At 39.6% G+C, this 13,623-nt stretch overlaps 1 protein-coding gene across 5 annotated transcripts in view; it reads left to right on the top strand.

Moving 5' to 3' along the window:
• The window catches only part of PTPRB (protein tyrosine phosphatase receptor type B), a 118,383-nt gene that overhangs the window by 66,008 nt on the left and 38,752 nt on the right, over window positions 1-13,623 (top strand). For all 5 annotated transcript variants that reach the window (XM_074325419.2, XM_019748966.3, XM_088800758.1 and 2 more), the window contains 6 exons: window positions 315-578; window positions 2,497-2,760; window positions 4,859-5,128; window positions 8,475-8,738; window positions 10,363-10,626; window positions 11,340-11,621. In XM_074325419.2, the coding sequence (XP_074181520.2) occupies window positions 315-578; window positions 2,497-2,760; window positions 4,859-5,128; window positions 8,475-8,738; window positions 10,363-10,626; window positions 11,340-11,621 (1,608 nt within the window). The remainder of the gene's footprint in view (window positions 1-314; window positions 579-2,496; window positions 2,761-4,858; window positions 5,129-8,474; window positions 8,739-10,362; window positions 10,627-11,339; window positions 11,622-13,623) is intronic.

Here is a 13,623-nt window from a genome sequence, read left to right as displayed (position 1 = left end):
TTTTCTTCCTTATCCTCCTGCATTGTGACATTTAAAGTTCTAGACTTTTTGTTTTATCTTATGATTGATATCATAACTCATTTTATAATTATATTCTACCAATACTTAACATATAAGATTTATGTCAGAAAAAAACCCTACAATTTCAACAGTTGCTTCCAATTTTTCTTGTTTAATTATGCATGAAGTAGTTCGAGTGGTTTATTTGGGGAAGGGAGATGTATGCCAGTTCCTTGGATGTGATTTATAAGTGATTGCGTAGGTAAACTCTGATCAGTTCCTTTCCTGAAGTGTCTTCTTACATTCCTCCCTAGTCCCAGAGCCCGTTAAGGATCTAACATTGCGGAATAGGAGTACTGAGGACCTTCACGTGACTTGGTCACGAGCTGATGGGGATGTCGACCAATATGAGATTCAACTGCTCTTCAATGACATGAAAGTATTTCCTCCTTTTCACCTTGTAAATACTGCAACCGAGTATCGATTCACCTCCCTCACACCGGGGCGTCAGTATAAAATTCTCGTCTTGACGATCAGTGGAGATGTACAGCAGTCAGCCTTCATTGAGGGCTTCACGGGTAATTGGAAATATCACCCTTGAATTTGACGAGTTATAGTAGTGCACAGCTGGCCCTTGAACAACATGGGTTTGAACTGCTCGAGTCCACTTATATGCAGAATTTTTTCAATAAACACTTGAAAAAATTTTGGTGATTTTCTTACTATACCGTGAAGCAATTATATAGATTACACTAGGCTGCCATCACACAATCGTATTGCTGCTTCTTCATTATCAATGGGTGAATCATTATACCTGTAAATAAATATGAATTTCTTTTTCACATTATCACATTATCTTTTCATTTTCATTTTGTGTTAATAATACGTATGATATCTACAGTGTTTTGTGTCATATAAGACGATATTGATGTAGGTACCGTATTTTGCTGTGTATAATGGGCACTTTTTTGCCCAAATTTATATGGAAAAATAAGGATGCACATTATACATGGGTAGTACTAATTCCATATCTATATAAATGCTTTTAAGTCTTGTATGCTTGTGAGTTAAAAGTGTAACTCTAGAAATCAATAACGATATCTGAATGCAAAATAATTCCCTGGAATACGATAATTGGTTTTGTTGAACTTATGATGAACTTGCAACGACGAAGAGTTCTTGGCCTTGTATGATCGCCTTACTGGTACATGAAATATCTCGTACCTTGTAACTGTTCTTGTTTTTTGTAATTACTTGTTACATAAAATGTTTTGTACCATAATATGCTAAAAAATAAATGTTAAAATTTCTTTATAATACAAAAAACAAGTACCTAAATGTAAAAAAAAAAAAATTTGAATTAAAATACTAAAGTAAAATTTTTTTTCCCTGAAAGCTTGGGCCAAAAACATGGGTGTGCATTATATACGGGAGAGCATTATGCACAGCAAAATATGAATTCTCTGACAGACAGACAATTCATCTTGTAAACAGACAACATAAATACAGTACATTACTGTAAATGTATTTTCTCTTCCTTTTGATTTTCTTAGTAACATTTTCTTTTCTCTAGCTTACTTTATTGTAAGCATATAGTATATAATACATATAACATAAGAAAATATGATTGAATGAACAGTCTGTGTTACTGGTAAGGCTTCCGGTCAATAGTAGGCTATTAGTAGTTAAGTTTTGGGAAAGTTAAAAGTTGTATGTGCATTTTCAACTGCACAGAGGCTGGGGTCCATGCCTTAACCCCCATGTTGTTCAAGGGTCAACTGTATTTAGCAAGTGGGGTAGCTGCGCATTTTGGTTAAGGAATTGGAGGTGTAAAAGCGAGATGGTGAGAAGGGAGAAGGTTACCTTGATGGTGACAATGATGTTGTCCAAGCTGGATTAACAAAAGTGTGAGGTAGAGGAAGAAAAAAATACTGTTGAATTGATGTGAATAACTGGTGCTGTGAGCCATACAGATTAAGTATAAATACCTCTGTTGATTGCGTATCACTTTTTTGGAACTCTATTAATATTATTGCTATAATAGTTAATGTTCATTGACAGTTTCCTATAAACCCCAGCAAAGCACTTTACACCTACCTTTTGTTCAAGCCTCACAACTCTTTGGGCTTGTTACTATTATTATCATTACCATTTTTCTGATGAGGAAACAAACTTACAGATGTTAAGTAGTTTGTCTGTAGTCCCCCGGCTAGTAAATAAGAACCAAGACTTAGACCAAGGCACTCTAACTAGCCTCTGGTTCTATTTTTGGCATTGTTCATTTCTACTCACTGGCCGTGATATCCCTCTGAACTTCCCCCATTGGCTTCAGTTCAGGCAGAAGAGTCAGAGAAAGATGATGGTAAATTGATACCCATTTTTTTCCATGTGTATTCTTTCAGTGGATGCCAAAACATACGAAGCACAAAACTTTTGGTTGAAATTTCCACAGTTCATTCTCTAAGTGATGACTTTTAAATTTATTTTCTCTTTCAGTTCCTAGTGCTGTCAAAAATGTTCACATTTCTCCCAATGGGGCGACAGATAGCCTGACGGTGAACTGGACTCCTGGAGGGGGAGATGTTGATTCCTACACGGTGTCAGCATTCAGGCAGAATCAAAAGGTTGAGTCTCAGACTGTCCCCAAGCACATCTCCGAGCACACATTCCACAGACTGGAGGCCGGGGAACAGTACCAGATTGTGATTGCCTCAGTCAGCGGGTCCCTGAAGAACCAGGTAGACGCGCTCGGGCGGACAGGTAAGAATCCACCTGGAGAAGGCCCAAATTGTTCTCCATAATGGGACAATGAATGGCCTTGGCTGTTCACAAGTTGAAAATATCTATATTGAAAACCACCTAAATTTGTACAATTCAATGTGGTTTCAAGAGGCTTTCTCATATTTTTTTTGCATTTTTCTTTCTTAGTAGAGATTTTCAAAACAAATGAAAGGTAATTAGAAATGAAATCACCTGAATAAATTTTTAAACTTGCTAAAGGATACAAAATTTTAACAAGCCGAGTTCTATATATATGCATTTCTCAACATTTCACACCTTTCTCGAAATTCCTTTTTTAAGAAAAAAATATATAAATATATATATATTTATATATATATATATATATATATATATATATATATATATATATATATATTTCAATCACATGTCAAGCACTATGCTAGAAAATGGCAGTTTAATAGCAAGAAAAAACCCCTGATCTCAAGAAAGTTATAATCTAGAGAAGGATTCAGAGACATAAAAAGGCAATTACGGTACAACATGGTTAAGTGTTAAAATACAAGTAGTTCTGGGGTGCTCTAGGAGCAAACAGGAAGAGTCAGGGAAAGCTTCCAGAAGGAGGTAACATTTAAGCAGACACTAAGAAGTCATCCTGATGAAGCATATGTTGACTTGGTTCCAGCAGTAAAAGCACAGGCCTCAAGTTGACAGCTTAGCACATTTAAGGAGCCACACACTATTTAGTATGCTGGAATAAAGAATGTGAACCATGTGGCCAAGTAAGTAGATGGACCAAATCGTGCATGGCTCGTATGCCTTGTTAAGGTCTTTAGAAATGTGGAGAGTCATGGAAGGGCTGTCATCATGGGCATGCTGTGAGAATATGCCAGATACAATGTGCAGTTTGAAACTGCACAGAGGGAAGGAATCAAGGGGACTGGTCAGGAGACTTGCAATAATGTATGCAAGAAATGACATTGTCCTAGGGTAGTGGTAATAGTGAAGGAGAGAAGTGGAGAGATCCAAGAGGAATAAGATTTAGGAGACAGAAATTATAAGACTCATGATTAATTTTATGTAGAGGGATGAGAGTGACAACTCAAGTTTCTGACTTGGACCAAGAGATAGAAACAAAGAACAATAAGGAAGTTATGGGAGGGAGATGAGTCCAATTTGGGCATCTTGAGCATGGGGCATCTGTGGCACATCCAGAGGGAGATGTCATTTGCAAAAATGGGAGAGCTGACCTAAAGTTCAAATTTGAGAGTCATCACCATATGGATAACAACTCAAACCATGGTAGTGGATGAGCTCTCCTATGGAGATTATGTAGAAAGAGAAAAAATACGAGCCTAGGACAGAAAACATTAACAAATAATACTGTTTTGCCTTTAACATCAGGAGCCATAGTACAAACACTGTTATATACAACTGCTTAGGTCAAGGCTTGAATTTTTTTTTTTTCTTTCTTTCTTTTTTTTTTTTTGTTTATTAAATTTATTGGGGTGACAATTGTTAGTAAAATTACATAGATTTCAGGTGTACAATTCTGTATTACATCATCTATAAATCCCATTGTGTGTTCATCACCCAGAGTCAGTTCTCCTTCCATCACCATATATTCAATCCCCCTTACCCTCATCTCCCACCCCCCACCCCCCACCCCCCCTTACCCTCTGGCAACCACTAAAGGGCTTGAAATTTTGACTTGAGTTAATCTTGGGAATGAAAGTCCAAACAAGCAACATAATTCAGTCATCCAAACTATGTTCATTGAATGTAAATTTGTTCAGCATTTTCCCACTTTCTAGATACATAGATATGCATCACTCTGCATTTTTATCAGTGTAACTGTCACTAATTTTTCTATTTGTTTGATTTCAAGATCCTGCCTAAATTCTAAAAAAAAAAAAAAAAAAAAAAAAAAAGGGGGGGTGAGAATCAAAGCAGTTATACTGATAATTCAGGCCAAGAAATATTTTCTCCTGAGGGCACACAGAAAGTGCCAGTGCAATAACGACGCATCATCTTCTATCTGCAGTGGATTTACGAGAGCTTTTCTCAATTGGTTACTTTACCCTAAGTGATGGAACTTGCTTCTCTTCTTTCTTTGCAGTCCCAGCATCTGTCCAGGGAATAACTGCAGACAATGTATACAGCAGTCATTCCTTAATAGTAAATTGGCAAAAAGCCGTTGGCGTGGCAGAAAGATATGATATCCTGCTGCTCAGCGAAAATGGGATCCTTCTGAGTAACACATCGGAGCCAGCCTCCACTAAGCAGCACAAATTTGAAGACCTAACCCCAGGAAAGAAATACAAGATACAGATCCTAACTGTCAGTGGAGGCCTCTTTAGCAAGGAAGCCAAAACCGAAGGCCGAACAGGTAATTCACACAAGCTTAGTGTTTTGTATGAGATATCTCCTTGTGTGCTATTTCTTGAGAACGGTAGCCTCAGAGGGACGAAGCAAAATTGGGAGGTGATACATTATTTCTTGACACAGTAGGAACATTCTCTATGATTTACCACTTCCGTGTCAGTCGGCCTATTCACACAGCCGTCAGCCTGCCACACTCCAGTTTAGATGATTCATCAAAACTCACTCTTTTAGTTCCTTAAGGGTGCTGTAATAAATTACCACAAATGTAGCAGCTTAAAACAACACAAATTTATTATCTTACAGTTTTGGAGGTCAGAATCTGAAAATGGGTCTTACGGGGCTAAAATGAAGGTGTTAACGTATCAGCAGGGCTGTGTTTCTTGTAGACACTTTAGTGGGAGAATCCATTCCTTGCCTTACCAGCTTCTGGAGGCCACTCACATTCCTTGGCTCATGGCTCATACCAGCAATGGCATCACTCCAACCTCTGTGCTTGTCTCCATATCGCCTGTGCTCTTCTGCCTCCCTCTTCCGTCTTTTGGCCTTTGTGAATACGTTGATTACCACTGGAACAATCCAGGATAAGCTCCCCATCTCACGATCCTTAACTTAATCACATGTACAGAGTCCTTTTTGCCACATAAAGTAGTAAATTCATAGGTTCTGGGGACTACAACAGGGACACCTTTGGGGGCCAACATCACTGGTCTGATTACTTATTTATTAAGTACTTAGGTCTGCAAGGGGGGTTGTGGTGATAGGGACACGAAGATGAATTAGGCACGTTTCTTAGTCTGGAAGCGCTGACTGACTGGTGAGGGAGAAAGTCACATGAACAAATAATGACAATATATTGTGGTAAGTGTTTTATCTGAGAGAAGAATGTCCAATATCAAGGGGAGCATGGAGGTTGGGTGGAATTGGGAAGTCTTCATAAAAGTGACATTTCAGTACTGTCATGAAGGATGAGACAATTCTCCACAAGGAGAGAAGGTAGACAGACACTCTGTGCCAAGCAGAAGGGTGTGAGAAGGAATGGTGAGATTTCGTGGGTGGCTGAAGTGTGTGTTGCATGATGGAGAGTGAGGCTGGAAAGGCAGGTTGGGGCCAGATTAGAGAGTGCCTGGTGGGCCTTCCCCAGGAGTTTACTTTTCATCTTGTAAGCAGTGAGGAAGCAATAAAAGTGTTTCAGCCAGAGAGTGAATATTTTGTACAAACATGCATACCTTAAAAAAGATAGATCAGATGACAATGGGGGATAGATTGAATGGAGAAGAGACCAGAGGTCAGGAAACCTGTTCATTAATTCATTCGTTATTGAGCACCTACTATGTGTGAGGAACTATTCTAAATGCTGGATACACAGACGTGAATAAAACAAACCATCATGGTCATGAAGCATATATTCTAGTGGGGAGAAAGGCAATACACAAAATAAGTAAGTAAAAAATATAGTAGGTTAGATGGTAATAAATACCAAAGAGAAAATTAAGCTGGCAAGGGAGATCACAAGTGTTGGAGGCTTGCAATTTTAGATAGTACAGTCCTGAAAGGTGTTGTTGAAAAGGTGACATTTTAACAAAAATCTGAAAGAAATGAGAAAGAAGATCATGCAGGTATTTGGGGAAGAGAATTCAGAGCCAACCAGAGCGAATGGCAAGGTGAAGATCCTGAGATGGGAATGTGACAGCCTATGGGAGGAAAAAGACGTAGTACAGCTGGAGCAGAGTGAGTGAGAACAGTGGGGAATGTGGTCAGAAAGGTAATTGGGATATGAGCCAATTGCATTTGTAGAAATGATAAGGGTCAACAGCTGAACTACCCCAGGAGACCTGATAACGTACAGTAAATATAGCCAAGAAATATTTCTACATTAGATAAGATGACCCTTGGTAGCTGAGTGGAGTAGAGAAGGGGAAACAGAAGATTCCAGAGTTTCTACCTGGGGTGTCTGCTCCAAGATATGCCATTAATTGAGATAAGGGAAGCAGGAAGAGGCAGTTTCAAGGAGAAATTATATATAGAGTTCAGTTCTGGACTGAGTTTGAGATGTCTGAATGACTTTCAGAGAGAGGCGATCATAGGTAACTGAAAATATAGGCCCAAGATCCGAAAAGTGAGCTGAAGATAAAGATTTGGACAAAAATTCAAGTTAAATCCATACCTTAGTTTGTTCAGGGTGCCATAGCAAAACTACCATAATCTGGGTGGCTTAAACAGCAAACATTTATTTCTTACAATTCTGAGGCTGAAAGTCTGAGATCAAGGCCCCAGTACATTTGATTTGGTATCTGGTGAGAACCTGCTTTCTGGTTCATAGATGGCACCTTCTCCCTGTGTCTTCACATGGTGGGAGGAGGCGAGAGCTCTCTGGGGCCTCTTTTTAGGGCGCTAATCCCACTCATGACCTAATCACCTCCCAATGGCTCTACCTCCTAATGCCATCACCTTGGGGATTAGGTATCAACATATGAATTTGGGGGAGATTGGGGAAGAACACTAACACTCAGACCATAGTAATTCATAAAGGGAATGAGATGGATTGCTTACCTAGTATTATAGAATATGAAGGGGACAAAGGATGGAACCGTGCAAAATACCAATTTTTAAGGGCCTGACATAAAGAGAGAAAGAAAGCAAAAGACCTGAGAAAGTATTTGGAAACAAGTAAGGGAAGAAAACCCAGGAGAGACGGAGACAGATGTCCTGCTCTGTTTTCACTGGCATCTTAAGATGTCTGTGGAATCAGGCAGCATCTGTGCCAGCAGTTTCAAAGCAGGTCATTTCTGTTGACAGTGGATCACCTCACCAACAGGTTGCACTAAAGGACAAAACAATTGCAAATAATGTAAACTCTTTTTAAATAATGGTTTTGGCTTTCCTCTTGCTTCTCTTTCCCATATCCCTGAATCTAACTTCCCCTTTCTGTCTGCTTTTCCCTTTCTTTCTCACCCACTCTCTCCTCCCCACTGCTCTTCCCTCTGATGGCCATTTCTTAGCTCTTAGGTGGCATTCAGAGATAATTTTATGATCTCTGATAGCTCTTAGAATTAGGCAAACATTTAATCACACCGGTCAGATTAATATGTATTCTATACCCAAAAGGTATCTTTGAAGATACTTTCCCATGACTGGTTTTATTTGTTCCCTTGTAGTTTTGTTTCAGCATCAATAATTCACAATATTCAGATTCTTTTGCTTTGGGGTCTCCATGAAGTCAGTATTTTTTAAAGACAGGGACCATGTGTTCTGAGGTGATGTTTGAGTGAGTCTATCTATGTGTCAGTCCTGGGCTGTTTCAGGGATGTGCCAAAACTCAGTCTCACTCTCTTGCTCCTCAACTTTTCCAGTCCCAGCAGCTGTCACCAATCTGAGGATCACAGAGAACTCCACCAGACACCTCTCCTTCAGCTGGACCACCTCAGAGGGAGAGCTCAACTGGTACAACATCTTTCTCTACAACCCAGATCGAACTCTTCAGGAGAGAGCTCAAGTTGATCCACAAATCCAGAGCTTTTCTTTCCAGAATTTGCTACAAGGCCGAATGTACAAAATGGTCATTGTAACTCACAGTGGGGAGCTGTCTAATGAGTCTTTCATATTTGGTAGAACAGGTAAGATCCGAACCCAAGCAGTAACGAATAGCAAGGAAACTGTTAAAGAAGTCACTGGCTTTTCCTTGATTTGTGCTTAGTGTCCTATTCTATCTGGGTTATAACTATATATGAATTTGTGACTTTCAGGCTTTCTGACCCTAACTCAGGCCTTTGATCATATATCAGCATAGTTTTTGCACTGGTTTCTGCATTGTTGCCTCCACTTGTTTATCTCATAGGGTTTGGTGAAGAAAAAAAAAAAGACTCTGGCTCTTCTAGTTGCAAGCAGGTTGTAACCCATCATGGCTCAATTCAAGCTGTGCCCTTCATCTTTCTAAATGAAACAGCCGGAGTAGAGAGAGAGCAGGTCCAGAGGACAACTACAAAGGGGACCAACAAGCAAAGTGCTGTGAATCAAAACCACAGCACTGGATGAAATGAATACAAGAGCGCTAGGAAAATGATAGAGAGAAACATCTGTCTAGGCTGCAAATAAGAAACTGAATCTACTCTTCCAGAATTAGAGCCCATTATCTCATTTTTCTATTCTTTTTTTTTTTTTTTTTAATTTCATTGACAAAAGTTTTTAAGTGCTCTGGTGTCCCAGGCACTGGGCTCATGGCTGAACTCTGACAGTGAACAAGAAAGACTGCACACCTAACCTAGTAGAGCTCTACAATACTGGACAGGGGGAGGGGCCAGGACAGCAGATTTTAAAGGGAGGGAGACGATTTAAATTCTATGAAGGAAATAAACAGTATGTTGTGACCGAGAGCAACTTGGCAGGACAAGAACGTACTTTAGACAGAGAAAGCATTTCAGCTAAAACCTCAGGGTGAAGGGAGCCATTTGAACATTCTAGGCACCCCATAGAAGTCCTCAGTTTGTCTTTTGAAAGCAATGGAAAAGAGCAGCAGATCAGCCTAAATCATGAATAAACTTGCCTAGCTGTTACCATTTCTAGGGCAGTCTGCACTCTGCACATCTTCCCTTGGCTTCTCCTTAACGGTTAAAGTTCCTCTAACAAGGGACAACAGTCTTCACTCTCCAAAGAATGATGATGCTTACGTACCCAGGGGATAGGTGCTAGTGTAACACATTTATACAATGGTCGAAGGGACTATTAATAAAGATTTTTATTAAAAAGAGCACGAGAGATCTGAGAACTTGAAAGTGGGCGAAGCAGAGGTAAAGAGACCCAGAGAGGGCTGTTTTGGTATGGTGGCCACGAGTGAGATGGGCCTGACTGGAAGGGGCTGGAACTTTTTTATAAACACTTTCAGGATTTTTTATAAGCTACGGTATAAACTATTTGACCAGCTTTAATTCATCATTCTGAAGACTTCATTTCATGCGTTCATCAGAGCACATGTGGCAAGCATACAGAGGTCACCACATTTGTGTGTGTGTGTGTGTGTGTGTGTGTGTGTGTGTGTGTGTGTGTGTGTGTTTTAATTTTAATTTGTACCACACCTCTAGACGACACGCCCCTAAACATAAGTGACCTGAAATATAAACAAGATCTGACTCTGCAATAGGAACTACTCACCCATATGCCCAGCATAGCTTATATGTTCATCTATGGGCCAAAATGCCTTTGTTTCTATTTTGTTTTTAGTAAAGGTTTTTCTCTCTGTTTAAGTCCCAGCCTCTGTGAGTAACCTCAAGGGATCCAATCGGAACATGACAGACAGTCTCTGGTTCGGCTGGAGCCCAGCCCCTGGGGACTTCGACTTTTATGAGCTGATTCTCTATAACCCCAATGGCACAGAGAAGGAAAACTGGAAAGACAAGGACCTGACAGAGTGGCGTTTTCATGGCCTTGTTCCTGGAAGGAAGTACACACTGTGTGTGGTAACTCACAGTGGAGATCTTAGCAATAAGGTCACAGGGGAGAGCAGAACAGGTAAGAGGCCCAGTTGCCAGTGGCCAAGTATTGGTGGGAAGTAGCTTCCAAAGGCACATTTTAATTATGGTTTTAATAAGAAGAAATAAAATCGATGGTGTGCCATGTGCTACCCCTGAACTTGGGATGGCACTATGGTACAGTGAACAAAGGAAACAGACTTCAGTTAAAAGGATCTAGCTCTTTAGCTCAGCTCTGCCACTTACTTGATTGATGCTGGGCAGGTCCTTGAGCATCGCTGAGACAGTTTTCTTATCTGTAAAATGGGGATAATCACATACATCATCATTGTGTTGCTATGAGTAGTGCTTCCTAAATTTCTTTTATTTCTTGGGCACACACAGATAGTGTTAATATAGCTGTACACCACCCTGTGCAATTGGACATAGTCTGCGGATTGTAGCCCTTCCATCCCCAAATCTGATGGAATCAATACCTTTGTGCACATATAACCCATTCAGGGCACACTCGTGCTCTACAGCATCCTGGTAAGGAAGCTCTGGTTATAAAAATTAAAGAAAATGTACATAAAACACTTGAGGACAGTGCCTTACAAATAGTAACCACTATAAATGGAAGCTCCTATTATATTATCATATTATCTCTTCCTACAAAGTATATTAAAAATATGTCTGATGTTACTCAATTATCTCACTTGTATATATTATAGCATAGACGTGATTACGTGACTTTTCACTTTCTCCTACGTACAGCCCCAAGTCCTCCCAGTCTTATGTCATTTGCTGATGTTGCAAACACATCCTTGGCCATCACCTGGAAGGGGCCACCAGACTGGACAGACTACGATGACTTTGAGCTGCAGTGGGTACCCAGAGATGCAATCACGGTCTTCAACCCCTACAGCAACAGAAAATCAGAAGGACGCATTGTGTATGGCCTTCGTCCAGGGAGATCCTATCAATTCAGTGTCAAGACTGTCAGTGGTGATTCCTGGAAAACGTACAGCAGACCAATTTCTGGATCCGTGAGGACAAGTATGATATGTTTGCTACTCTTGGTTTTCAGATGGAGTGAGGAGGAAGGGTGTGTTGCAATATCTTATTCTGATGGAACTTGGTCTAAATCCACATTTTGACTTGGGATTGGTTAGATTTGAATTCAGGCAGAAGTCTGTATAGATTTGTTTATTCATTCAACAGTAACAACAATGAACAATAAAGAAATAATCTCTGCCTTCATGGAGCTTACAGTTGAGTGGGAGGTACTATCATTAAAAGCAATTACATTTTGGGTATGATGAAGGAAATATTTGGCATGATAGAAACCCATGGTAGGGGCATCTGACCCAATGCAAGGCAGCTTTCTAGAAAAAGAAACATACAAAGCAAAATCTAAGGAAAGAATAAGATTCACCAGATGGAGATGGGGAAAGAAGTGGACAATATTCCAGGTTAAGAGAATAAAATATTCCAAGACCAGGCAGGGGGAAGAAACAGAAAGGAGTTTAGTTGGCTATAGCATAAAAGGTACAGATTAGAAGAATCAGGTCATAAAATGTCTTATGAGCCATGCTAACAACTTTGAATTTTATCCTCTATCAATTGGAGCCACTGAAGGATTTTTGGCCGAGAAATAATCAGATTTGCACTTTAGAAAGTCACTCTGGGTACAGTGGTGTAGAGAATAGGTTGAAAGGGGCAAACTAGAAGCAGAGAGATCAATTATATTGCAGTAAATCCTAGAGATAAAAATATTTCCACAATGAAATATATATTCGTTTCTTCCCAAAGGCATTTTGGGATCAATACAACAAACCTCAAAGAAACAAAGTTTCGCAGTATAGGATCCTCAACCCAAATGTTTACTTTTCAATAATACCTAGTAAATGTAGCTTCTAAGATCAGATCAGATAGTTAGTGTTTGTTGATAAAATATGTAGTTGAAAATTAGAAACTTAAGCAAATACTTGTTTTGTTTATTCAACAAATACTAATGCTATAACAAACATAACTTGTGCTCCATGTTGTATCCAAAAAGCAGTCTGGGATCAAATAGTTGTGTTCAACAGAAATACATAACAAAGAACTAAGAGTTTTAGTTTATAGCAACCTCAAGGTGGGTTTTCAGTTCCGTGTGGTGGGCTGTGTAATTGAATCACAGGTATATGGTTTAAGAGCTCAGTAGATTTTTTTTCTCTTACTTCCCTTGCCTGAAGGGATATATCAGTAAAAGTATTACTAAGGGTAATGTCTGCACATTTACTTCCTATATTTTCTTCTAGGAGTTTATGGTTTCAGATCTTACATTTAAGTCTTTAATCCATTTTGAATTTATTCTCGTATATGGCACAAGGAGGTGGTCCAGCTTCATTTTTTTGCATGTGTTTGTCCAGATTTCCCAGAACCATTCATTAAATAGACTGTCTTTACCCCAGTGTAAATTCTTGCTTCCATGGTCGTAGATTGAATGACCATATAGGTATGGATTTATTTCTGAGCTCTCTATTCTGTTCCATTGATCTATGTGTCTGTTTTTATGCCAGTACCATGCTGTTTTGATTACGGTAGCCTTGTAGTATGATTTGATGTCAGGTATCGTGCAATTCAACACCGAAAAAAAAAAAAACCCAATTAAAAAATGGGCAGAGGACATACAGATAGCCAAGAGATATATGAAGAGCTCAGTAGAGGCTGGGCTTGTCAGATCACATCTGAAGTATTGTATTCAGTCCTGGATGCTAGAATTTAAGAGAGGCGTTCACCAAATGGTAATGACCAAGAGGAGAGCAGCCAGCACTCAGAGGGACTTGGTGCTGAATTGTACAAGGAATGGCTGATGGAACTTTGAGGATTGCATTCATTATGGTTGAGTTTGGCTTTGGGTAACAGAAAATCCAAAATATGAGGATTAGACAAAATAGAAGTTTATGTACCCAATTACTAACCATTGCAGTACCCAATTACTAACAAATACACTCCAGTCATGATGAATGACTTGCAGTTCTAGGTCACCCACCCTCCAGCTCCTCCCAGCTCC

Source organism: Rhinolophus sinicus, chromosome 1 (genome assembly GCF_057876585.1).
Source record: "Rhinolophus sinicus isolate RSI-liver-muscle chromosome 1, RSI-T2T, whole genome shotgun sequence".
In the NCBI taxonomy this organism is placed as follows: Eukaryota; Metazoa; Chordata; class Mammalia; order Chiroptera; family Rhinolophidae; genus Rhinolophus; species Rhinolophus sinicus.
Note: the sequence above shows the minus strand (reverse complement) of the source record. Positions and strands in the feature narration are given on the sequence as shown.